The sequence below is a fragment of the Fusarium tjaetaba genome, assembly GCF_013396195.1.
Source record: "Fusarium tjaetaba strain NRRL 66243 chromosome Unknown NRRL66243_c0000067, whole genome shotgun sequence".
Lineage (NCBI taxonomy): Eukaryota > Fungi > Ascomycota > Sordariomycetes > Hypocreales > Nectriaceae > Fusarium > Fusarium tjaetaba.
This window is the reverse complement of record NW_023501263.1, coordinates 147-23,735: the sequence shown is the minus strand read 5'-3', so window position 1 is coordinate 23,735 and position 23,589 is coordinate 147. Positions and strand designations below refer to the sequence as shown.

The window sequence follows — 23,589 nt, the reverse complement described above, 5'->3', positions numbered from 1 at the left end:
ATGTGTGATAGAGAGTCAGTGAACTTCATAGAATGGTCGAGTCAACTCTAAGTTGGCGCTGGTCAATGGAAATACAATGTTTAGTATATGATTGCGGATTTATACCAGAGACCTGCCATACATTGCTCGATCATTGCCTCAGACGACTCGAACCTCAATACTGCAGCTAAGAAGCAGAGTAAGCCCTTACTACGCCCAAAATGCCCATTGACCAGCAGAATGGCCACTAACACGATGCCGAGCCACACAACCTCTTGTACCTGCGTGCCCGAATAACACGATGTAACCTTTTACACCAATCCATGAATGCTGTGATTGTCGATGAAACAACAATATTCAGTATTGTGAGAGGGAGCCTGGCAACACAATGAAATCGGCATTTTTCGCCAGATCGTTAAGAGCTGTTTGAACTCAACCCGCTAGCCTCACGACTCAATGACGTCACCCGCCGTCCTCCAAAGCGCAACAGAGACATTGATTTGACGGAAATTTACCACAAGGTAATCGATAAGATCAATTGAGGATCATCAGAAGCCAACAGTAAAATTCCAGGCTCTTCCACGGCTCTTGTACGCCTGTCGCTCCCATGCGGACGACTCCCTCCAGACGCATTACATAAGCCGTTTTGATCCGCCACTCGGACCCAGTTATTCCGAGGGCATCTTATCCCCGCTCACGTGAGGGTAGCTCCTTCCGCCCACACACTTGCCAAATTGACCCAAAAATCTTACCGCGCTTTCAGCCAGCCGTTCGACTCTACCATCCACATCACCACCAAGCACATCATTCATCATGGGTAAAGTTCACGGATCTCTTGCCCGTGCCGGTACGTTTGCGCCCGCCCTCACGATGTTTCTGTCTTTTTCGCCGCCGCTAACATCCTCGCAGGCAAGGTCAAGTCTCAGACTCCTAAGGTACGACGACGGCACTCCCCGACATCGAAGAATCCCGACGAAAAACTCGATCACTAACCATCACGACACAATAGGTTGAGAAGCAGGAGAAGGCCAAGACCCCTAAGGGTCGTGCTCTCAAGCGCCTCAAGTACACCCGTCGCTTTGTCAACGTTACCCTCACTGGTGGCAAGAGAAAGGTGAGCAGGGAGAAGAATCACATACACACAGGTACAGGCGCTGACGATTCGGATGCAGATGAACCCCAACCCCGGCTCATAAACGACTCGTCAAAATCGACAGGAAATTTGCGGTATCGGGAAATGTTGGCTTTCGGACACGGTTCAACACAGCAATGGTTGGCTTCACTCAGTAATGGGATGATGTGATGGATTGGGTCAGGGTCGCAAGATAGGCTGAGCCCCCTTACGAAAAAAGAAATAAAAGGAAATGGCGAAGAAGCACCACGACTCTACTCGGCGTCCGGTGTCAGTTGTCACAATACAACAAACATTTGTTCGCGCAAGGCATTTTTGCTGCAACTGTGAATGTGGGCATCATCTGGTGAATGGGCGACGGGATCAAACTGGCTGATCTGGGGGTATCGTAGATGCTGCGAATTCTTTGAAGTGCTCGGCGAGTGACTCATGCTGATGGATGACATCTTCGATTTGTTCGTGCCTGAGGATACAGAATGCTTTTTGATGGAAATGTCGAACACCATGATCGTAGAACACCTCAAATTTAGCCTTTCTTACGCCCAAAGCTACTGGCAAGTTCGAGACCATGACCTCCAATAGATTAATTGATGATTCGAACATGAAAGCTTTCGGTCTCATTGCTCGCATCACGTGATATCAATTCCACCTTGAACTCTGCATTCTCGTAGGTAGCTCCCGTTACTCAAACAAACAACAGCACTTTCCTCGCCATATACCGCACTTCTCTCCCTCAGACCACCTCCCGACAAAATGGCTGACGTAGAAATGGACGTTGACGTCGACGTCGAGGCGGGCTCTCCCCCTTCCCCCGCGCGAAACGAATCCGACATGCAAACACACACCAAAGCCACAGCCGTCCGCTCCATCGAAGGCTGGATCATCGCCGTAACAAACGTCCACGAAGAAGCAGACGAAGAAGCCCTACAAGATCTCTTTGGAGAGTACGGCGAGATCAAGAACATGCACCTGAACCTCGACCGAAGAAGCGGTTACGTCAAGGTAAGCGCGAAACACGCATTGAACACGGAGATGGATTGCTGATACAGTGGGGGATTCTAGGGATACGCGCTTATTGAGTACACGACGCTGGAGGAGGCTCGCGCCGCTATTGATGGCGCGCATAACCAGAAGTTGCTTGACCAGACGATCTCGGTGGACTTTGCGTTCGTGCGACCTCCGCCTGGTAAGCCTGGGCGTGGACGGGGTGCTGGTGGACGGAACAGAGGACGGAGCAGGAGTCGTAGCCCCGAGGGCAAGGATCGTGAGGAGCGCGATTGAGCGGAAATCATGGGATGGAGAATAGGGCTGGATCGGAAAACGCAGAGACTTTATACATGCGTAATCGCCGACGTGCGTGACCAGAGCACGTTGGCAGTGTAATTTTGATACACGAGGTATGTTCATTTCGCTATTTCGCTGGGAGATCATGCCCTGACACGTATGCAAGAACAGAATGAGAATACAACTGGGACACGACCCGGCCTTGGACTTGTCAAGGCATTCAATGGCGTCTTTGAACAACAGTCAGCACTTCATGAACCCTTGCGCGATGTGACATGCAAATACAACTGCTTCAACGGTTGTTGTGACTTGGTAGGGTACGTCCGGACAGTTATCTGATGCGGCCTTAGGGACACTTCACGATTGGGCGACAGCAGCTTCACAATACGCGACGATGTCTTGAAATTCTGCATACGGTATCTCGATGCGTCTAGACTGGAAGAACAGCTGATACTATCCCGATTCTCTTCCATCGTCGAATTCTTTGCAAACCGCCCTGCTACGATGCTCCTTTAGAAAACCCAAGTAAACGACTCCTTCACATTGAACCTCGTCGATTGTCTACATGATTAGCGGTCATCCTCACCTGCGTAAAGGGAACTTACCTGATATCCGTACTCGACGCTCCAATCAGCACCTTGAAAGCGCCCTCCTCCGCAATCCACCCAGGAACAGTCTCATCATAATACCCAACAGCGTACTTATCCAACTTGATGGTGATATGCCTCGTCTCTTCCGCTTCAAGGAATACCTTCTCAAACGCCACAAGTTCCTTTTCAGGTCGTGGCAAGCGACTCTTTTCATCGTGGACGTAAAGCTGCACGATTTCTGCACCCGCGCGAGTTCCGATGTTGGAGATGGCGAGGGTAATCTTGATCTCGCCATCGGGGGTGAGGGTCTTTGTCGAGATCTCGGGACGGCCGTACTCGAAGGTCGTGTAGGAGAGGCCGTGGCCGAAGGGGAAGAGGGGCTCGATCTTGGCGTGGTCGTAGTGTCGGTAGCCGATGTAGAGACCTTCGCCGTATAGTACTTTGTGGTTTTCGCCGGGCCAGGTGTGCCATGCTGGAGTGTGTTCGATGCGCTTGGGGAATGTGCTCTATTTGGTGTTAGCAAGGAATACACGATGGGTGGAGATCACTTACTGGGAGCTTGCCACTCGGGTTCTCAATACCGAAGAGGACATCGGCGAGGGCATTGCCCGCTTCTTGTCCCTGATACCAACCCTGGAGAATTACAGGCACTCGATCGACCCATGGCATGTGGACCGGGCTGCCGGATTGGTTCACGACAACGGTCTTGGGGTTAGCTTTGACAACAGCTTCGATAAGTCTGTCCTGGTTTCCATCGGCAGGAAGATCCATTGTTTGACGATCGTAACCCTCTGACTCCCACTCCGCATCGACTCCGACTACAATAACAGCGACATCCGCGTCGCGAGCCGCCTGGACTGCTTGCTGGATATAATCCACCTGATCCTGCTCCTTGTATCCGATACGACAACCGCCGTATTTGTGCGTGATGCCGAATTGCTTCTGCTTCGAAAAGGGACGGAGTTCATTCGTCATCTCCACGCGCAGCTCAACAGCTTTGTCAGCCTCCATGTCAACATCAACGAGGTAGTCAATCGAGCCGTCAAACATCGCCTCGCCTTCTTCGGTCCAATCCCACAGATCGAGAACCAGCTTGTCATTGATGAAGAGCTTTCCGGGTCCAACGCTCATGAAGCTGATGGTGTGTTTGCCCGTTGTCCTCGGCATGAGGAACGTCGTGGCCACGGCAGACCATTCGGGGCCGACTTCGCTCAAGGGTGCTGAGTCCCAGAGGAAGAGATCTGTGTTTGTTCGACGCTGCTTCACCACTGGATTACCCTCAAACTTGTCTCCCGCATACCAGTCGATGTGAACGCCTGGTTTTCCCGTCTGTTCAGTGCAGTACTCAGATGCAACGGGGAGCCACTTGTGGATATGGCAACCTTGAGCGAACGAGACTTTCTGCTTGGATACCTTTCGGATGCTATCAAGCGGAATGGTGTTGTAGTATGGGTTCAGACTTGCACTTCCACCACCGCCTGCAATATGTCGATTGGCGTTCGGTCCAATAACAGCGACCTTGGTAGATTGAGGACACAAAGGAAGAATGCCACCGTCGTTCTTGAGGAGCGTGAGACCTTCGTGACCAGCAGTTCGAATGAGTTCCCTTGTCTCCTCACGGTCATCTTCCCGCTCAGGTGCTTCAGGCGACATATCACCTCCCTTGAGTCGTTCCACCAACGTGAGCACGTTCTCTGCTGCTTGGTTAATGTCCTCAATCGAAATGCGACCCTCGTTGACGGCTGTGACGAGCTTGTCGAGACGCCATTTTGAGGAGTAGGGGAATTCTATATCGCACCCTGCTTCCACAGATTCGATTGACGAGTTGATGCCTCCCCAGTCGGAAACCACGGTTCTGCGACAAGTCAGTGTTGTTCCAAGGTATAGGTCACTTCGATTTACCCCTCGTATCCCCACTCTCCGCGGAGAATGTCTTTCAATGTGTGTTTGTTCAGATCAGCGTGCACGCCATTGATGAGGTTGTACGAAGTCATGACAGCCCAGGGATTAGCCTCTCGAACAGCAATCTCAAACGGTTTCAGATAGATCTCCCGAAGAGGACGTTCAGTGATGAGCGAATCTATCGTCAACCTGTTGGTCTCTTGCTCATTTCCAACGAAATCTACAGCTTCGTCAGCACACTCCCGCCAAACTGTGTCATTGATGGTGTTTACGCTTGATAGTTGCTGCAACGCCCTTGTCTTGAAGACCTTTGATGTACTGCGCTGCCAATTTTCCAGTGAGAAGGGGGTCTTCGGAGAAAGACTCAAAGTTACGACCGCCAAGGGGATGACGGTGCATGCAGACTGTTGGAGCGAGAAGCATTTCTGCTGATCGAGCTCGAACTTCGAGGGCCAGACGTTGTCCGACCTGGTAGAGAAGATCTTTGTTCCATGTTGCTGCGAGTGAGATACCGCAAGGGAACAGTGCAGCCTACACGCTCAGTTTCAGTTATTCTTGTGATGTCATGCGAATATCACTGACCTTGGTGCCGCCGACAAAGATGCCACCGCGAGCGCCATTAGGACCATCAGTTGTCTTGATTGAAGGAATGCCCTTCTCAGGAATAGCTTTCGTCCGCCAAAAGTCTGCAGCTGTGAGGAGTGAGACCTAGAAGGGTTAGTGCATGACCACTCAAAGAACCAACAATTCATGCCTTTTCCACCAGCGTCAGCCTCGCCAGCTTCTCTCTTGCTGCAGAGCGAGTATCTCTCAGATGCTGGATCTTTTGCTGGGGACTACATGGAGGAGAGTACTCCGTATCAGGAGTAGAAGGGGTGTTTGAGTCGTTCATTGTGCTACCGCAAATGCCAAAACCGTCCTGTACGATGTCGTCTTGCTACGCCTAATATACGAGGTTGATCAAAGAAAGCACAGGCAAGTTGAACCGAGGTACGGAAAGAAAGAGTGTGTATCAAACGAGAAACCTAAAATGTGATAGCAGCCTCCCTTATACCATCCCATCTGCAAGCAACGGTACGCGAGCGGCACATAAGGTCATCTGCAGCCAAGCAACATGAGGCGAACGGGATAAGCAGAAAACAGCACAATCGGTTGACTTGAGCTCGCGATCGCAGGGAACAAGGGTTCAATGTGCATTCCGTCGAGATAGGCATCCGCTCACTAATAAGCAGTAGACAGAGATAGCCCCGCAGCTTGTACTTGTATTTAGACGGACCGGCTGAACAGGCCGGTGAAATAACCCCAATAGGGAACTTGTGCTTTTCTGTTTCAGAGATGAGAGAAACGGATGCCGGTATATACGGACCGTGAGAGCGGAAGACGACACCGGTGCTTCCGGGGGAGAAGAAGAGAGATAAGAAAGTAAGAAACACGTGGTGCGATGAATAATATATTAGAAAGGATGATAGTTCACATGTTTTATGCAAAGTGACACGATGTTGTGAATCGTCTTATCTTTATAATCTCAGCTGAGAGGGAACGTTCTTCTCCTTACGATTCTCATGTATGATGATGATGGGCGAAGCGAACCCGACAGCCTGGGACGTAGTACCTTGGACGAATCGGGAAATACGGGTCTACGGGCCGTCATTCCCAACGTCGGTCAGAGCGCACCGCCGGGGAACTCGGAAAGCCAGCTAAGTCTGTATTTAAAGAACGAAGCCATGACTTTTTACGTATGTGATGGAAGCCAAATGTGTCTTTTTCGTTGCAGTTGCCTTGTGTGGAAGTTTCGGCACTTGGGGTGGTTATCGGGCCTTGGCTTAAAAGAGGATGATGGTGATGATGGGGTTTTAGGAGATATATTCCGGGCTGCTGAATGGGGTATTTTTGGCACGAGAGCCGGTTTGAGTGCCGATGCAGGCGGAAGCAGATCATTGAGTTTACTTGTTAGTGTGTAGTTTGTTTATTGAAGGTCAAGGTGTTGGAATGTTAAGTGCTATTGTCTGTCAACAACCCCAATTGCCTTCATATCAATGAATTGTCTACTAGTGACATTAAATGTTTCATATATAATGTTTACTCTCATATCTACGTCCCAATTGAGTAATGTTTCAGATATTCTGGCTCGTCTAATGGATCTCCCATGCTCCGTGTGTCCTCCGGCTAAGAGGGGCCGGCTCGGCGTCCAAGGCTATCGGAAGCATCCGCTTACACGCGCCGACATCCGCACGTGTTGAACAACAATTGACACTCGCAAACTAAACTAAACCAAGTTCACAACATCAAAGAACCCCAATCTCATATACAAGACTGACTCTATATCCGCGCATATCACAGCATGCTTCGCTCAAGGTCAAACTCATCATACTCCCTGCAAGACCTATCTACCCGTCCCCCATCCCATCGCCCTTCTCAGACATCGGATGCAAACAGCTCAGATACAAGGCCCCGAAACAGCAACACCTCCGCGCGTGGAGATGTCTCCGCTGCGCCGCAGGAGCAAGAGGAGGTGAAGAAGAAGTCGAGGCTGGGAAGGTTCTGGCTCGAGTATGTGAGCTGTGAGGTTGACTTTTCGGCGTCGAGGGATCATCTAGGTATGTGCACCGAGAGACGCGAAAGAAGATTGGAGGAAGATCTTTGACGGGCATGAGGAAAGGGGTCTTGTGATGTAGATGGGATTGCATACGGGTGTGGTCCAGTTCGTGGGGTTGTGCAGTGGCTTCTGATATGCACTGACACACTGACACACTGACACAGGGGAAGGGGATATAACTGAGGGTTGTTAACAGTACTGACGTGGGGTTATAGCCAACGAGAGGACGTTTCTGGGTTATCTCCGTACATCAGTCGCGATGTCAATGGTCGGAACGTTGGTAGCGCAGCTGTTCTCGCTGCAGCACGAGGGTTCACATCAGGCATTTGGATACTTCGTCACGGGGAAGCCTTTAGCGATGACTTGTTACTCCTTCTCGATTGGGACGATACTTCTCGGTGCTGTGCGCACTTGGAGACATCAACGGACCATGATGAGTGGGAAGGCGTTGGTTGGAGGGTTTGAGCTTCATCTATTGGGGTTATGCTGCATGTTGGTATGTGTCACTGAGGGGTTGGTGATGTGTGACTAACGCGTTTAGCTTCTTCTGGTGTTCTTTTCTTTTCTTCTTGCTATTGATGTTGTTAAGGATAAGGAGCATGTGCCTACTGCGACTCCTTAGTTGACATCGATGCAGTGCACAGATGAAGAAGAAGAAGCTTGAGAACACAACGTATACATCCAGAAACTGCTTCCATTAATGTCTAGACACACAAAAACAAGCTACAGGTAAGTTCCTCGCATCTCATGCTCATACACTCTTGCTCTTGGCTATCCGCTTCTTGTCGCTACGCTTCTTGGGGTCCTTGTGAATACGAGCCCTGTCCTTACGCCTGTGTAGTGAGTGTTAGCCCAATACTAATAGAACAATAGAGCACATACCCGGATCGCTTGGCAGAGTTCTGGTACTTGATCAAAGCTTCTTTGTATTCCTCTGTGTTGTCACTGGCTGCCTGCAAGGCATCCGACAGAAGAAGGTCAGACACAGCATTTGAGTCGACGGATATCTTGTCTCCCATGTCGATGTCTAGGTCTGTCGTTATCGGTTGAAGGTCTGTAGTCTTGGGGCCTCGGATAGGTTGGAGTACAGGAGTACTTGGCACCTTTTGATCGAGTGTTTGTGAGGTATTGGCAATATCCAAGCTTGAAGCTTCTGGTGACAGAGACATGTTATCAGGCTCCGATGTTTGTCGGCATTGACACAGGATCGCATCGAGCCTCATCAACCTAGCCTCGAGGCTCTCGCCGCACCGAAGATAGACATCTATTGGTGCCACGACGGACGATGATGAAGAGGGACTGGGTATGGGAAGGGTACATCCATGCCCCGCGTCGGGATCATGGCTGTCTTCGATCTTTTGACTCTCAACAGGAACGAGGGTGTTCCCTGAAGTCTCAGGATTGTCCCTGTTCACAACGATCAGTCCCCATCTACAAACACGCCTCTCAACATACCGCGTATAAGCACTCTCCTCCAGAGAAATACTACTATCCCGCCTCGCCACACCGTTGGCTCTCTCAGTCGACTCACAAGAGCCACCAACACCAGACAACAGATGATGCATGGTGACTTAACTGACACTAACAAAGTAAGAATACCGGTTTGCAGAGAGACGCGGGGGCCAGCTGACTAGTTATAAAGGCCTTCCAATAACAGCCAAGCACAAAGGCTCCTCCCGTTACCGACAGAGGGGAACCGGACCCGACCATCTGGGACTGGGACGGACTCGAAGTTTGGTCCCAGCAGCATGGGACCCGTCTCATGCACCGGAATCACATCCGCGACCGGGGAGACGAAGCTAGAAGCGAACCCGCGAGGTTGGTTCACAGGGGGCGGAGGTAGATGAGGAGGAGGCTTGAAACTCACAATTCTTGGCTGACGATCATCAATCTGGCATTTAATCCGAATCACCCAGTAAATGTTGAAGCGGTGAGACGGATTATTGACCACGTTAAGCATCTCCAACATAACACACTCTCCATCGTGAGAGTGAGAGATTTTGGGGGCCGAGTTCATGTAATCTGCCACCTTCCTCGTACAGCCTGCAGAACCGACCTGTCGGTAAAAGGGGGTTCTTCTACCTGTACAGTACCGCCAGCCTGGTAGGGCCCAACCACACCAATTGAAGCTGATATGTGACGTTATTGGTTGTGTGGTGTCGGTTGGGAACACCGCTGTTTCAGGCTTTCACATGTGGAGAGACAGAGAGAGAGTCTGTGCAAAAGGACCTTGAAATAACAAATTACAGTATGTTTGCTTTTTTGGATGTTGGAGTCAGGTTGTGATGTGATGGAGTTGTTTATGATTCATGTTGAGAGGGGGTTTGTGATTGACGTGCAGCAGTCTTGGGCTTGGGCTTGGGCTTGGCTCATATGAGTTGATGAGATATTATGAAGATACAATTCACAAGAACAGACTCTTTCCTCTTTTCTTTGACAATAAACTCATTCAATTGACCTCAATTACCCATTCCAACTCCATCTTGAATGATAATCTCTCTTCTCTCCATCTGCAACTTCACCATCATCCCTTGCACCCCAGCTGCACAATCCCTGCTCCTCGGTTGGGGGCCTCAAAGTTAATCATCCCCAGTTCCCGTCCCAGCCCTCTACCTACCTACATGGTAAGTAGAGGTAGGTACTCACCACTGCCCAGCATCAGAAGAGCTCAAACCCTTAGACCTGCAGTACTCATCAATATTCGCATACCGCTCAGCAGTATTCTTGAAATGCCATCTTATATCCTCCACCAGCGGCAGTGGTAAACCCGGAGCCCCAACTTCTGCATTCTCACATCTCTGGCTAAAGTTATGGTCATACACCTACCAAACACCGTTCAGTACACTATGACGAAGCTGGGGAGAGGTATAACGTACTGTGAACATTAATCTGAGATCTTTTATCTTTTCTGCCAATCTCCCTTTTTCCCATTTGGAGAGGACGGTTGAACATGCGAGCGTCGGGTCATCAAGAGCCGCCATTGCTTTCCAGCATTTCTCTGCAATCTAAACACCATATTAGTACCCCTTCCATCCCCAACAGTCGCTGTATTCTCACCTTGGGAAAATAATTCAGCAGATCAAAACACGATTCCCTAGACTATACAATTCTCAGCAACATCTCCAAACCAACCCATCATTAATCTTACATAAGGTCCCTCCAGCGTAAGAATCCCATCCCCCGCTCTCGCCACAGTAACATGCACCCACAACATCGCAATATTGAGCTGTTCCAATTCCTGATCCCCTGACCGTGTGGTCTCAAACATGAAATCTTCAATTGCTTTGACGACCTTTTGATGGACCTGGATGAATTCTTCTCTCGCTTTCTTTTCTTCCTCTGAGGGCGGTTTCCATCCTGGGGGAGGCCTGATGTATTTGCTGGTACCCCAGTATTTCTCTTCTCGCCCGGGTATGGCGGGAGGCCAGGTCTCGGGTCTTTGCCTGATGCATGCGATTGGTGCGATGAGGCTGAGGATGGGGAGAACGTGGGCGAGCTTCATGGTGAGGAGGTTGTGGCTGGTCGTAGAAGCTGTATCTTGATGTTGGCGGATGGGGACGGACTGGGCATTTGTAGCTGGCGAGACTGGCTGCGGGGATTCGCATCCAGTGCATCATGGTGAAATAATGGCACTTGAGAAGTGGCATGTTGATTCCTCGTCCGTCTCATTGACGCCCCCAGAAAGTCCCGTTCGTGGTCACGGCCTGGCATAAAATGCCTGGTAAACTTCAGCTCTCGGCCAAAAACAACGCCACAGGCAACATCTCCAGCGAAGTGGTGGGCCATGAAGGCTAAGAAGTCATTCAGCAGCTGGCATTAAGACATAAGCGAAGGCTGAATGCGCTCTTGGTTGACTCGATGTCACCAAAGCAAACAAAGACAACATGTAGTACACAGATCAACACAGCACTCACTCAAAGTCAATCACGACATATACGAACTCAATCTCTTCGCTATTTATAGCTAAACCCCTCATCAACGCTGACCGAAATGCCCAGAGCAAAGCAAACGCTCAAAAATGCAATCTGATTTTGTATATGCAAGAAAAAAAACAGCCGCTAACACAGTGACATCTCATAGCTCATCCCGAGGCACGTTAAGGTTAGGCAGCCGCATCGACCACCATCTAGGACCGACAGGAAGACCGACCCAAACTCTGTAAAGACGCGAGACCTCTGATGTAAAAACACGCCATCTGTTACTGTTAGACTTTGCTCGGCGGGGAGAGAGGTATAAACTTACAGTGCCTTGGGCGTGCGTATCCATCCCTTAATAATGATCTTGATAGCAGCCTTGAATTGGGCGAGCTCAAAGGCAACGTGAGCCATCGTGCTGTCATCCTTGGGACCCCTCTGTCGCAGCTCGATAAACTCCCGCACAGCATCGTCCATCTGGGGATTCTCCTCAGCCTCCTTCTCAAACTTCTTGTTAAGCTTATCGTTCTTGTTGAGGTCCTCAAGACCCTCCTGCTCCTTCTCCGCAAAGGCCTTCTCCTCCATCATCTGCTGGAATTGTCCGATGTTGTAGAGAGAGCTGCTGATACGAGCGTAGGTGTTAAAGAGAGCGACCAGCTCAGTGCGCGAGAGGTACGGAACGTCGTCGCTATTGTTATCGAGCTCGAAAAGGATCTTGAGAGCGGTGCCGTAGCCAGCGGTTTGGAGCTTGCCCCAGAGACGACACTTGTCGCAGCCAACACAGTCCATGAGACGGCTGACGTTGCGGAAACGGTTGCGGAAGTCCTCCTTCAGAGATGGCCCTTCACCGTTGACAAACATCAGGCTCTCGTCGAATATTTGAGGGACACTGGCAGCTTTCTCGGTGACCTCAAGGACCTTGGCGCGAGTGGCCGCGTCCTCAGAAGCGTCTCCCATACAGAACTTGTAATCCTTCTTCTGGAGATAAGGCCCAACCTTGGCGATAGCACGGGTCATGAGCGCATAGTTGAAGTAGACGTTTCCAATGCGATCAGGGAATTTGTGCAGGCGATGCTCGTAGCAGGATAGGTTAGGGCTCCACTCGCCAGTAGTCTGGTTCAGGAAGTTCCAGCAGAGATGAGTGCTGATGCTGGCGTGCATACCGGACATGACACGGTAGAACACACGCTTCTCAAGACACTCATCGTCGACCTCGAAGCCAGTGTTTGCGACGAACGGAGTATTGGGGTTCTCCTGACGACGCTCCTCAAGCTGAGCCTGACGACCCGCCGCATCGAGAATCTGCTTGAAGTCTTGGGCAGCGGGACCGCGGTTCCATCCAGACAGGCCGAGATCTGCAGACTTGGGGAACGAGCTCTTCTGGAAACAATTCTCTCGGTAAATGGCGTCCCAGACCTGCTTGGCTCCATCGCCTGCGTATCCAGTGAATCGCTCCGGGTTTCGAACCAAGCTCACGTAATCGCCCTTTGAGCTCGCGCTCTCGTCCTCAGGAACACAGTAATCTCGCTCGTCGCACTCATCATCGTACTCAAAAACACAGCTCTCGCCGACATTCTCTCCAAGACTACCTCCAAGAGGTCGCTGAGGATGCTGGCGCTGCGCCTTCTTCCCCGGATGCTTAGCACGAGGACCCTCGAGTTTACCGAGAGCGTGCGCACGCCAGATCTCCGGGATGTCCTCCTCGTTGTCCAGCGTCTCAACCGCGCATCCAATGTTTCCGCACATGCCATTCTCGTCGTTCCAGAAGGGACATTTCTTATGAAAGAGGTTCACTCGGTAGTGCGAGAAGAAGTCGGTGTTGTGGGTGAGGTCGTCGACGGCCGGTTTGGTCAGGGTGTTGAGTTTATCGAGAGTCGCATACGAAGCGCAGGCATCGCCAACGATTGACTTGGGCGAGATCTAGAAGAACATGTTAACGATGGCTTGCGCAGTGGCGTAGGTGGCGATAAACGTACATGGCATTCATCACTAGAGCTCTCGCAAGAACCGGGTGCAGCCCAGAGGGCAAACACAGAAAGATAGAATAGTCTGCTCGCAGACTTCATTGTCGCTGAAGCTCAAGCGACGAGCCGGAGCGTAGGTGTCAGATTGTGTGTAACGAAAGATGACAAAGTCTTGATGCTACAATCGCCAACGAGTGAAAGGCGAGAGTAAAAGAGTAAAAGAGAAGAAAGAAAAAAAGTCCCGTCTTCAAAGCCGTCGTTTTGATGTAAAGAAGAAGCGACGTATGAAAGTAAGCCAGCGGCAAGTAAAGTAGACTAAAGTGGGTTGACGGCTTCGGCGGGCAGCGATGGACACTTTTCCCAAAGAGGAATGGATTCAATTGAGTCGAACGGTACCTGTAATTCAAGGGAACAAGCGACGTTGCGAGTTAAACTCAGACAAAGAATGAATTTAATTAATTCATGGGCTGAGAAGTGACTTGAGACGGAGGATTTACTTATAAATAAACTTGCTCGTGTGCTACGTATGGACAGACAGACACATTGAAAGATGACACGCTGGCTGTTGATGTAGGTACCAACCCAACCTACATGCAGAAATGCTCCGACTTCCGTGAGGCGAAGTACCTAAGTTAGAATTGATCTAGAACTCTACCGAATTGTCTCTTCTCAGAATACTTTTACAGAGTATTCATTCAGTCAACAAGCTTCTCTCAGCGAGCTTCAATAAATCTCTGTAATTACTACTAACGAAGGCGCGTCATCTTGACAAGTCAAAATAGTCACATAACAATAACAACGACGCAATAACTCTCCCTGGAACTTCAATTGTATGCATAATCTTAGTGTAACGGTGTAAGTGAAATCTGTCCAAAACCACCAATTACCAAGCATGTCTCCGTCTGCCGATCTGAGCTGATTTGAAAGCATCCTAGCGGATTTAGGGACAGCCTTCGGACCAAAAAGAGACATCAGACGATCTGCCGGGCTGTGGCTTCTGGATCAGCTCACCTAACGAAGCATTATCGTATTCCATTAAATACTTCCTACAGTAAGAAATAGCCATAACTCGAGAGTCGCTCAACATTCCCATCCAACCAAGACCCTCGTATGACATCCTCCCTTTATTTTCCCAACTCGCTGTTTCACAATTGTGGCGCATTCACATCCCATGGCTCTGGGAAACTAGCCGTGATTCATGGATCATCGACCGAGACGCCACAACTCGACAATGAGGCCATCACCCACGGACCTTCAGTAAATCGATCATTTGTTCACCTATTATTATGCGATGCTGTATCATCTGCCTCCATGTACTTCTGCACCCAGCCTCCATCACAAAGCCCATTTTTCGTCCCATCATGCGCTTGTAGAAGGGGTATCACTGAGCAAATCCTTCTTCTTTCTTCCCCTCCTCCTCCTCCAAAAAAAAAAAAAGTGTAGCCCCAAATCAGAGACATTCAACGAATAAAACACGTTTTAGAAAGCAACAACCAGCAAACAACTCGTCGAAGTGCCCAACCAAGCCCCAAACACCCACGCGCGACGCGTTTTCCGGATCGTTCCCAGATCCAACTCTCGTATTATAAACGTCCCCCCTCACGTCTTTGGTCGTTAGGTATGGCGGATCCAATTCTCGACTCCCATCATCCCGTAGCCCATCCACTCTGTGATGCAAATCTCCCCATTGCCCTGCCGCTTTGACAGCAACTCAGTGTCTATGCGTCATACACAGACTTCGGAACCAGGAGACTGGTAATTCGCCTCCCTTTACATCTCGACAGGGTATCGCATATCATAGCATAGGTAAAACAGGCCCACGGGCCTGCTACCGACTGGATGAACGGGGGACGTTGCGAACTTGATGAACCAATAAGTCTCTTTTTGCTTCTCTCTCTCTTTATATCTCAACGTGAACGTGCAAACCGTAAAATCGTGAGCCGACGTGGAAACCTCCGTCTGAGCTTGAGTATGGCACCGACAAAAAGGGTGCTGTGCAGTAAATATGTATGGTACATTGGGGGAAATCTGAGTCGTGCGTCTAGCTGGTTACTGGGGAGGTTGGAAGTTGAGCGGTCGCCTAAGTTCACGTTAGCCATCGGGAGACATTCAAGGTAGATCCCAGCTTTGGGATTGTCATGACAACATACTTGAACAGGAGGATGTGCGGTTCTGGCTCGTGGACCTCGTAGTGTTCCCATCCTAGACTCTTCACGGTTGTTAGTCCTGATTGCTTGCAATCTCGTCACCCCCGCCAACGATGGAGGCACGTGTTGGCAAGGGCGTAAAGTCGTACCTGAGTAATGCCAAGAGCTCGCCATTCCTCCTCCCACAAGAGCTTGAGGGTACCCTTGGAGGTATCGTGGTAGTCTTTGGGAATAGCCTTGAGCATGGCTTTGGGGAGCTGAACATGGCGGTATTCATATTCGCTGTCCGAGTATCGTGCAGAGTAGTGGATCGAGTCGATGAACTCCTCCACGCGAGCGCGCTCCGAGTCCGACAGAGGCCGGGGCGTCTTGTTCCGGCGAGCGGTATCGATGTCGAAAGGCATTTTGGCGGTTGTGTTCTGTTGGTTGATGAGGGGAGAGAGAGAGCTCGAGGGTGCGGGGAGGGGCACAAGAGCTTCGGCCGATCGATTGGTGAAGTGCGGGTCAAAAAACAGAGATCTGCGATTTTCCCCAATGCTTTGCGAGGTGAATGCTGCGTCGACTGTGTTTGCTGAGCCTTGAACGAGATCGAGTGAATCTGGACCTCTGCGAAATTGTTTTGAGAGCGGATGTCACGCGAGATCGGCGGGAAGTGTAGAATCTTGCAGCGCGAGGCTGGGTTTCTCGGAGGCGGTCAAAGATCTTCCGGGGTAGAAACTTGGATGGAGACGGGGGGAGGGTCCTCTTGTTAGAAACCCAGTTTGGGGGGAGAGAGCCTCGGAGGAAAACAGAACGAAGCCGTGCTTTAGAAGCAACGAAAAAGTTTTGGTGAGCGTGAAAAAAGAGCTGGTGAAGAAAATCAGGATTGAGTCTTATGGCGAAAGAGTCAATCGAGATGGAAGAGAATCAGTAAATCCTTGCGGGTAGAAGTGAAAGAGGAAGAAGTGTAGATGGGAAGAAGAAGAAAAAGGGTGAGGATGAGAGGAAATAAGGAAAGATTTTGGTGATGGTGTTGAGAGGGTGAACCTGAAATAGAAGGCAAGGCAAGGCAATGGGATAGCACCAACGGCGTTCGTTCACGCGGGAAGGAACCTTGCTTTGATTTGATTCGATTCGATTTGGTGGGTGCAGGTGTCTACGCTTCAGTGGCATCCAGTGGTGAAGAGGGGTGGCATTGGCTTTGTGTGGCTTGAGCAAAGTAAACAAACCATTTACCTCTCCCAAGCAACACCAAATAAATCCCCCTCCTTTTTGCGTCCCTTCCCTTCACGAATAAACGAACCCTCGAAATAGGGCCTCAACCTCAAGCATGATGCCTATTCAGGCAATCAGTGGCTTCTGTCTAATCATGTTGTTTCTCCTAGTCCAAGCATAGCCTCCACAAATGTCTCTCATCTTGCTTCCCTTAAACAGTGTAGTTGGAGAATGGATGTTTGATCGTCAACCAGTCACGGCTTTTGTTTACCTCGTCCTCTTTTTGCATCGAATCTACCCCTCCAATTCAAATGATCGACATCGTTTATTACTCAATCTCACTGACAAGGATTCGAATATCCAGGGGACCTAGCTATGACCGTTGAAGTTGGGGGCCATGAAATACATAACTAACAAGCCCACGCGTTTCCGGGACTTTTCCTATTGCCGTTGCCCAAGCCTCAATCACATGAATGTGAGAAGAGGTTCGTGCGTTAGCTGTGATAACCAATGCATCTTGCGAAGCTATTCAAACCCAATGGTGCAGTCGACAAGACACTAATGCAGATAGCCAAGATGATAGTGAAATAGTTTCAACTCATAATTTTTCCCTCTCCCTAACAAGCTGAAAAGTCACGAAACTCTCGCACGTGGCTCCAACACATGTCTCGTTCTCATCCCTCTGTCCAGTGTCAAAGCTAGCACTCATATCATGCTGCAGCAATGGCCTCATCTCACATTCCACCTCGTTCAGCTGGTGTATCCTCTTCTCAGCTCAAGACCCTCCCTTGCTCGCTCTTTTCAAGAGCCGAATGTCACGTCATGTCAATATGCACGATGTCACATTGTGCTGCGACTTATCCGGACATCCGGTCTTGTTTTTGCGTTGCCCGCAGACATCCGATTCGCATCTTGCTTTTTTCTGGATTGGACCATGCATCGAATTGATCCTCGGTAGCCTGGAGCAACCCGAAACTTCATGACCCCAATCTTCTAGAATGATAGCCGAGTCCAAGCCCATCCCGAGACAATCCGCCCGTTTCACCGGGGCGAGCGATCCGGCATCCTTTTGTACCCCCATGACTCCGTCTGTTCTGACGTCTGTTTCTGTTGGTTCTCTTGATATAAAAAACGTATGACTTTTGTGAACTGCAATCGATGATGGCATGGAACCAGCTATGTCATGACTTGAGAAAAGAAGGTCGCTTCGAAGATCCTCCGCCCCGGCCAGTCTCCTGCAGTCCAATGTGATGCACCGCATTTCCAATCTTGACCTTGATGCCAGCAACGTTGACCTCCCATTTCCGAATGTCATCAAACTTTGGTTGTCTGAACAATCGCAGTGTCTTGAGTGACATCTCATCTGCTGGTAGGTGAAAGGTCCAGCCAATGGATATATGGAATGCATCTCCCACTGGCTCATTGGCTTTCCCTTGATACAGTGGAGGTTGTCCATAATGTGTTGCAACCTTGTTACTCTTTGTCAACAGTGATGTGAGTTCTGGGTTCAAAGGTTGTTTAACTCCATCCTTACTGTTGGTTGGAGACTTGGGACCACTGGCGACACGAAGGATGAGGAACGTGCGATCCGAATCTGGTGATCTGTACCATGCGAGCCCTTGTGGTCGAACAACAAAGGGAGCGATGCCACTGTTGTCGAGGGCTTCTGTGATCTTGCCCAAGAACTCATCCTTGTTCCCTGTGGTAAGGGACAGTGGCCGAGACAGACTGATATGAAGGGGTAGAGGTGATCCCAGGTCGCTTGTCAGGAAGTTATGAAGCTTGATCTCACTTGACACTTCCTTCTCAATGTCAGCCATGAGACTCGTCAACAACGCATGTTGTCTTGTCGAGGGGTGCCCTGAAGCAGGTCAGCTTTTCATGGGTTGATTGAAGTTGGGAAGACATCAGGAACACACATTCGATGTAAACATGACTGGGCCAGTTACCAACTACATGAGGAACTTGGCGTTTTCGCCCATGGTGCAGACTCGGGTCATCGACGACACTCTGTCGAACAGTAGAGGCATACAGGTCATGAAACGTATCGGGCAACGGTGGCATAGACGAAGCATCCGCGTCTTTGCTCACCGAGCGAGTATCAGCATCTCCATCTGTACTCCGCGAGGAGTGGGTCGCGATGCCGTCAACTCCCTTACGGCGTTTGACACGGTCGGAGCTCTCGTCGTCGGACTCTGAGGAGGAATAGTCGACAAGGGCCATTGATTCAAACCCGATATTCCGTGTCGGAGCTTTATGTACGTCATACAGACGTAATCCTTTGGTGTTTTTCTTTATCTCTAGATTGAGATCGGATAATCGGCCTGTCGTGGGTTGTCTGAATTGCGTTTGGTCTTTTTACGCGGCAATTATTCCCGGTGAGTGGGGGCGAGGTGAGTGGGCGACGACGATGGGGTCGTTCACCTTGGACTTGAAGACCCGTTTCAACGGTGATGGCCCAGTGCCTACGTAGGGTACTACGAAGTACATACTCTCCGGTTGAATCGTCTGCCGTGCCTGTGTCGTTTTGGCAATGATGCAATGGAAAGATCCGATGTCCGGGATGCCGGGGATCTAGATACTTTTGCTGCTGATCCGCGTATCGATGTAGGGTAGCAATGGGACGTCATGGCAGATAAAATGCGTCAGTTCTGGGGCCAAGCAAAGAAGGTTCCTTGGCCGAGATATCCAGACATCGGACGATCTAGTAAGGTGTCATTGAAAAAGGTACAAACCTTGAGGCTAAAAATATGAAGTTGAGGGTGTAGAGCAGATGCAACTCTGCTGGTGTGGAATTGGTGGTGCCTTTGAACTCACATGCAAGGACGAATCAATTGTTCATATAAACTCTACGATAAGAATGTCACAGCGTCGACTCTTGATACTGTTTCAAACGGTAGTTATGGACTTTTTCTAGCTTGTGTTCTAATTGCAGATGCCGGCATTAAACTGATCAATGCAATTCTGTAAAGAGGTAGCGGTCTGTGATATCATCAATTGCCGGACTTGACTCGTCTTCCCCGCCGGCCTGATCGAGGTGGCCCAGGCGTCGAGTTGGGCTCCGCCAGCTGTCATCCGTTACTTTTAGCCTTTGAAACACCAACGGGAAGCCATTCCATTGGAGACGAGACCATTAATCATCTGTCGGGGCTAAAAAGTCCCTACAAGCAGTAGCGAGCTCGTTAGGCGAAGACCCTTTTTAGACAAGGTTTGGCGTGCAGTGACCGAGATGGGTTTTGATGCATCAGGTGACTGATCAAATGGCGAGGTCCGTTTGACTGTTCCGTTCGTTCGACAGCTGGCATTCCATCATTTCGTCTTCTTCATGCTATATCCACTGCTAAGCCTTTTAGCTCTATCTCTATCTTTGGGACGCGCGTTGAGGCTTCCAAACCTCGTGTAGCTGACGTCGCTCTCAAACCATTACTTCCGAGTGTGCCGCGATTGGGAGAGTAAAGTTGAGCAAGGCCGATCGACCGAGCCTTGTGTGAGAGACAGACACTGAGTCACTGACTGACATTTGACATTTGACAATGACATTGACGTGCGGGACCGAATTGAGTGTGACTCGTCCTGCTCGTCTGGGGTCCCCTCCTCCATGATTTCTAGCCTCAACTCCGTACTATGTATTGCCCAAGATGGAAACAGCAGATGAACGGCTCTACCTGGAAAGTCCCTGATCCGTTTGAAGAGGCGTCAATAGCGTTAGCGGATGGAGCGGCTGAAGTGTGAATGGCGTGGGCAAGTTCATGTCCAAGGTGCTATTTGGGATCACGAGGGGAGACGGGAAGTGCCCCTCCCCGCTAAATGATGCGCTACAGTGCCCCCCCATCCCCATGAGACTCTGAATGGGCGCATGATGGATTGGATTGGATTGGAGGGGACCAGACCAGACCGAGACCGAGACCGCTCAGACGCAGAGATCTACAACCCTACCTCACTTTCTTTGCCTTGTACCTGCCGTACCTGTCCTGTACCTTAGGTAGCTAAGAAAGAAAGAAGGCTCTTTTCTCTTTGGGTTGTCTTGAAAGGATTAGGCTGTGCATGTTGTGCTGTGCCTTCTGTTGATAAATGAGCTGCATCTCCTCCCACCTTGTTTGTCCCGGTCCCTTGTCTCTTCTCCCCCAAACTTTGTCTCTTACACCGAAACACAATCAATCAATCAGTCCATCACTTTGATACGTCGCATTTACAATCGAATCGATACCGACAACAACCAAGCGAAATCGCATTAGACTATTGAGCAGAAGCACAGCCATCATCTTTCTCGAATACGATTTGCTTGTAGGCGCCATCGCATCGCTTCTTTCAGTCAATCACCATCGTCGTCCCCGACTCAACAAACCCGACGACTCTTTCGCAGGGATCAAACAATTCCCCAGAACCCTTCTCTTCCTTCTAGAGCAGTCGCCACAATGAAGGATTCAAGCGACAAGCAATGGGTAAGTTCTCTTGGACCCTTACCTGAGCTAGGCTATACCTAGCTCGTGGATATCGAATGTCAACGTCCATCATGCCCCAGTCTTTTTCCTCTTCTGTTTCTTGGTCAGGGCCGATCACTTTCTGTCCGCTTCTCCCCAACGTCATGCCCCATGCCCAAGCCTGCCAATGATGGAACAACGTCAGGGCCCCAGCGAGGACCCTTTATTCTGTATTTGTTGCGTCAATGTAGATCCCTGCATCGGGCTCCAATCTTGACGTTGCTTGGCTGTTTTCCTTGTGTTTGCCAAGTGGTAACTTTATTCCTACGTAGCTGTACACCACAGCCCGCTGTCCACGCAAGCCTGATGACGTTCTAAAAAGGCAAAAAGGCAGACCACTTACATAGACTCAACATCTTCGCGCAATCACTCACTTCAACCTTTTATTCACCATTTTCTTCATCGCAAACATTCTAACTCAATTGCATAGGCCAAGGCTTACATTCTTGACCCATTGAACGGTATTGAACCAAACCAAGATACAGGTATCGGCGCATCTCACAGTCTTGCTGCTCAACTTCGAAACATTTCTCTTGAAGGCTCAAGTTCAAACTCGAACTCAAACTCAAACAGAGATCGCTCTCCCGAGAGAAAGCACAGGCACAGATCAAGCCATTCGAGTCAAAGACATCGCCAAGGCAGCTATCCTACTCCGCCAACATCTGCCAGCCCAACCCGCGACAGCTTCCACTCCTCGAACCCTTTCTCCGACTCTGCCGCCGCGCGCCGTCAATCTTCAGCTCCGTCAGTGACCGTATCTCCCCCGGATTCTCCCCCAGGTCCTTCCGATTATCGTCGTGACCCATTCACTTCCTCTGTCAATCGGTCAGCCAGTGCTAGAGCTCCGCCTCCGCGCAACCGCCCCCCAGTTTCACACAATCGCAGCTTCAGTGCCAGCAACTGTGGAGTTTCGCGACAACGCTCACTGATCCAGCGATATCCCGGCGACATGTCTCACCGACCTCTCGACATCCTTAGAAAGGAGGCTCGCGCAGCTGATCGCGCCCCTCATCTTCGTCGCAAGCAAATGCCCATGACAGACACAATTGATGCTCTGGATACCATTGGCGGAATGTATCATCATGGCGGTCCGTATGACGCCACTCTGGCAAGCCGCAACCGCAACAAGATGTACTCGCCCGTTGCTGCTGTTGAAGACTCGAACCGAGAAGCTCTTCGCGCTACTCCCAGAGAGAACATCCAAGATGCTCTGCTTAGAAAGATGCCGCTCCAAGGCACTGCTGTTATTCCCAGCGGCGAGCGGGACATTAGCGGCAACACCATCGATTACGAAGAGGGTGCTGATCTCATGCGAGAACCTGACGCTGTTGGTGGCGCCTACAAGCGTTGGGATGGCATTGTAAGTGACATTTCTATGATGCGATCATTAAACAGTTGCTGACCTGAACAGCAATATCACCCCGATGACCTCAAGGGCAAGGGCGAGCCCTCTTACACTTACGAGAAGGACCTCAAGGAGCAAAAGCGTTTCCGCCGAGGTGAACCCGTCGAGTACGAACTCTCATCAAACATGCGAGGCAGCAAACGCCCACCTTTCAGCCACAACCGCAGCTTCAGCGAGAATCCACGAACAACACCTGAATTCGCAAACGGCACTGATATTCGCCGCAACAACTCGACGGGCAAGCACCGTCTGAGCGACGGCATTCGACGACGTTTCGGCAGCATGCGACGTAAGAAGGTAGAGGTTGAGTAAATACCTCCAACTTTGTGATATTGTTTTCTTGTGGTTATAGCTTGGATTGGTACTGGCGTTTTGTTTCTGGGATTTTATGTATAAGGGAGAAGGCTTGGGCGAGTAGTGACGATAAAGACTTGATGAGACAGGCGCTATTGGATATATATTTTTGGTTATGGCCTGTTCAGATTTATGGAAGAAACAGACTTGGGAAAACAAAAGTCGTTTACTACTCATTTTCTTTGTTCTTTTCTTTGGCTTGTAGATGGTTTCCAGTATGTATACAGCTGTGTTTGTACTGCCACTCCTTGAAAAGACACTTTTGACATTCACACATAACTGTTTGTGACAGCATCAGTGAGACTATTGACTGATATTGAGTTCACGTAGACACCACCGTCGTCGCTTGCAAAGTTACCCTTGTAATGCCATGCCATTGAAGCTATATATTAACAAACCACTTATGCCTTTTATCCACGATATCTAGAAATACGACAATCCACTCCAACCCAAAACACCTTCAAGTTCCTCCCTCAACTCCCCGACACCATCATATCCCCCCTTACCCGCTATCTCCGCCCTCTTCGCAGCACCAAGCTCCGCCCACCTCGCCAAAACAGCACCGTCCACAATCGCCCTTCCGCCAGCTGCTTCTACGCCTACAGGTCGTATGCCATCAGGTAACCTATGCGCTTTGGCGTTTAATC

General features: G+C 50.1%; 8 protein-coding genes across 8 annotated transcripts; 3 read left to right on the top strand and 5 right to left on the bottom strand.

The window, feature by feature from the left end:
* Positions 1-1,864: 1,864 nt before the first annotated feature.
* FTJAE_3470 (26S proteasome regulatory subunit N7) lies at positions 1,865-2,392 on the top strand (the record flags this gene model as incomplete). The annotated part of the gene is made up of 2 exons (XM_037349771.1): positions 1,865-2,113; positions 2,174-2,392. 2 exons carry the CDS (start codon positions 1,865-1,867, stop codon positions 2,390-2,392), a joined length of 468 nt encoding a protein of 155 aa, XP_037209400.1.
* A 604-nt stretch (positions 2,393-2,996) lies between these two features.
* Positions 2,997-5,779, bottom strand: FTJAE_3469 (beta-glucosidase; the record flags this gene model as incomplete). Its single annotated transcript, XM_037349769.1, has 6 exons — positions 2,997-3,491; positions 3,538-4,840; positions 4,888-5,107; positions 5,160-5,418; positions 5,470-5,595; positions 5,651-5,779. The coding sequence occupies 6 exons, from the start codon at positions 5,777-5,779 to the stop codon at positions 2,997-2,999; spliced, it is 2,532 nt and encodes an 843-aa protein (XP_037209399.1).
* Positions 5,780-7,228: 1,449 nt separating this feature from the next.
* On the top strand, positions 7,229-7,948 carry FTJAE_3468 (uncharacterized protein; the record flags this gene model as incomplete). The annotated part of the gene is made up of 2 exons (XM_037349768.1): positions 7,229-7,437; positions 7,699-7,948. 2 exons carry the CDS (start codon positions 7,229-7,231, stop codon positions 7,946-7,948), a joined length of 459 nt encoding a protein of 152 aa, XP_037209398.1.
* Positions 7,949-8,234: 286 nt separating this feature from the next.
* Positions 8,235-9,048, bottom strand: FTJAE_3467 (uncharacterized protein; the record flags this gene model as incomplete). The annotated part of the gene is made up of 3 exons (XM_037349767.1): positions 8,235-8,316; positions 8,366-8,890; positions 8,939-9,048. The coding sequence occupies 3 exons, from the start codon at positions 9,046-9,048 to the stop codon at positions 8,235-8,237; spliced, it is 717 nt and encodes a 238-aa protein (XP_037209397.1).
* A 1,225-nt stretch (positions 9,049-10,273) lies between these two features.
* FTJAE_3466 (ERO1-like protein) lies at positions 10,274-13,463 on the bottom strand (the record flags this gene model as incomplete). The annotated part of the gene is made up of 7 exons (XM_037349766.1): positions 10,274-10,285; positions 10,360-10,488; positions 10,541-10,582; positions 10,632-11,072; positions 11,579-11,678; positions 11,726-13,317; positions 13,374-13,463. The coding sequence occupies 7 exons, from the start codon at positions 13,461-13,463 to the stop codon at positions 10,274-10,276; spliced, it is 2,406 nt and encodes an 801-aa protein (XP_037209396.1).
* A 1,947-nt stretch (positions 13,464-15,410) lies between these two features.
* Positions 15,411-15,912, bottom strand: FTJAE_3465 (cyclin-dependent kinase regulatory subunit CKS1; the record flags this gene model as incomplete). The annotated part of the gene is made up of 3 exons (XM_037349765.1): positions 15,411-15,441; positions 15,512-15,570; positions 15,658-15,912. 3 exons carry the CDS (start codon positions 15,910-15,912, stop codon positions 15,411-15,413), a joined length of 345 nt encoding a protein of 114 aa, XP_037209395.1.
* Positions 15,913-17,883: 1,971 nt separating this feature from the next.
* On the bottom strand, positions 17,884-18,925 carry FTJAE_3464 (snrna phosphodiesterase; the record flags this gene model as incomplete). The annotated part of the gene is made up of 2 exons (XM_037349764.1): positions 17,884-18,563; positions 18,622-18,925. The coding sequence occupies 2 exons, from the start codon at positions 18,923-18,925 to the stop codon at positions 17,884-17,886; spliced, it is 984 nt and encodes a 327-aa protein (XP_037209394.1).
* A 2,192-nt stretch (positions 18,926-21,117) lies between these two features.
* FTJAE_3463 (uncharacterized protein) lies at positions 21,118-22,900 on the top strand (the record flags this gene model as incomplete). Its single annotated transcript, XM_037349763.1, has 3 exons — positions 21,118-21,144; positions 21,614-22,543; positions 22,595-22,900. 3 exons carry the CDS (start codon positions 21,118-21,120, stop codon positions 22,898-22,900), a joined length of 1,263 nt encoding a protein of 420 aa, XP_037209393.1.
* Positions 22,901-23,589: the final 689 nt, after the last annotated feature.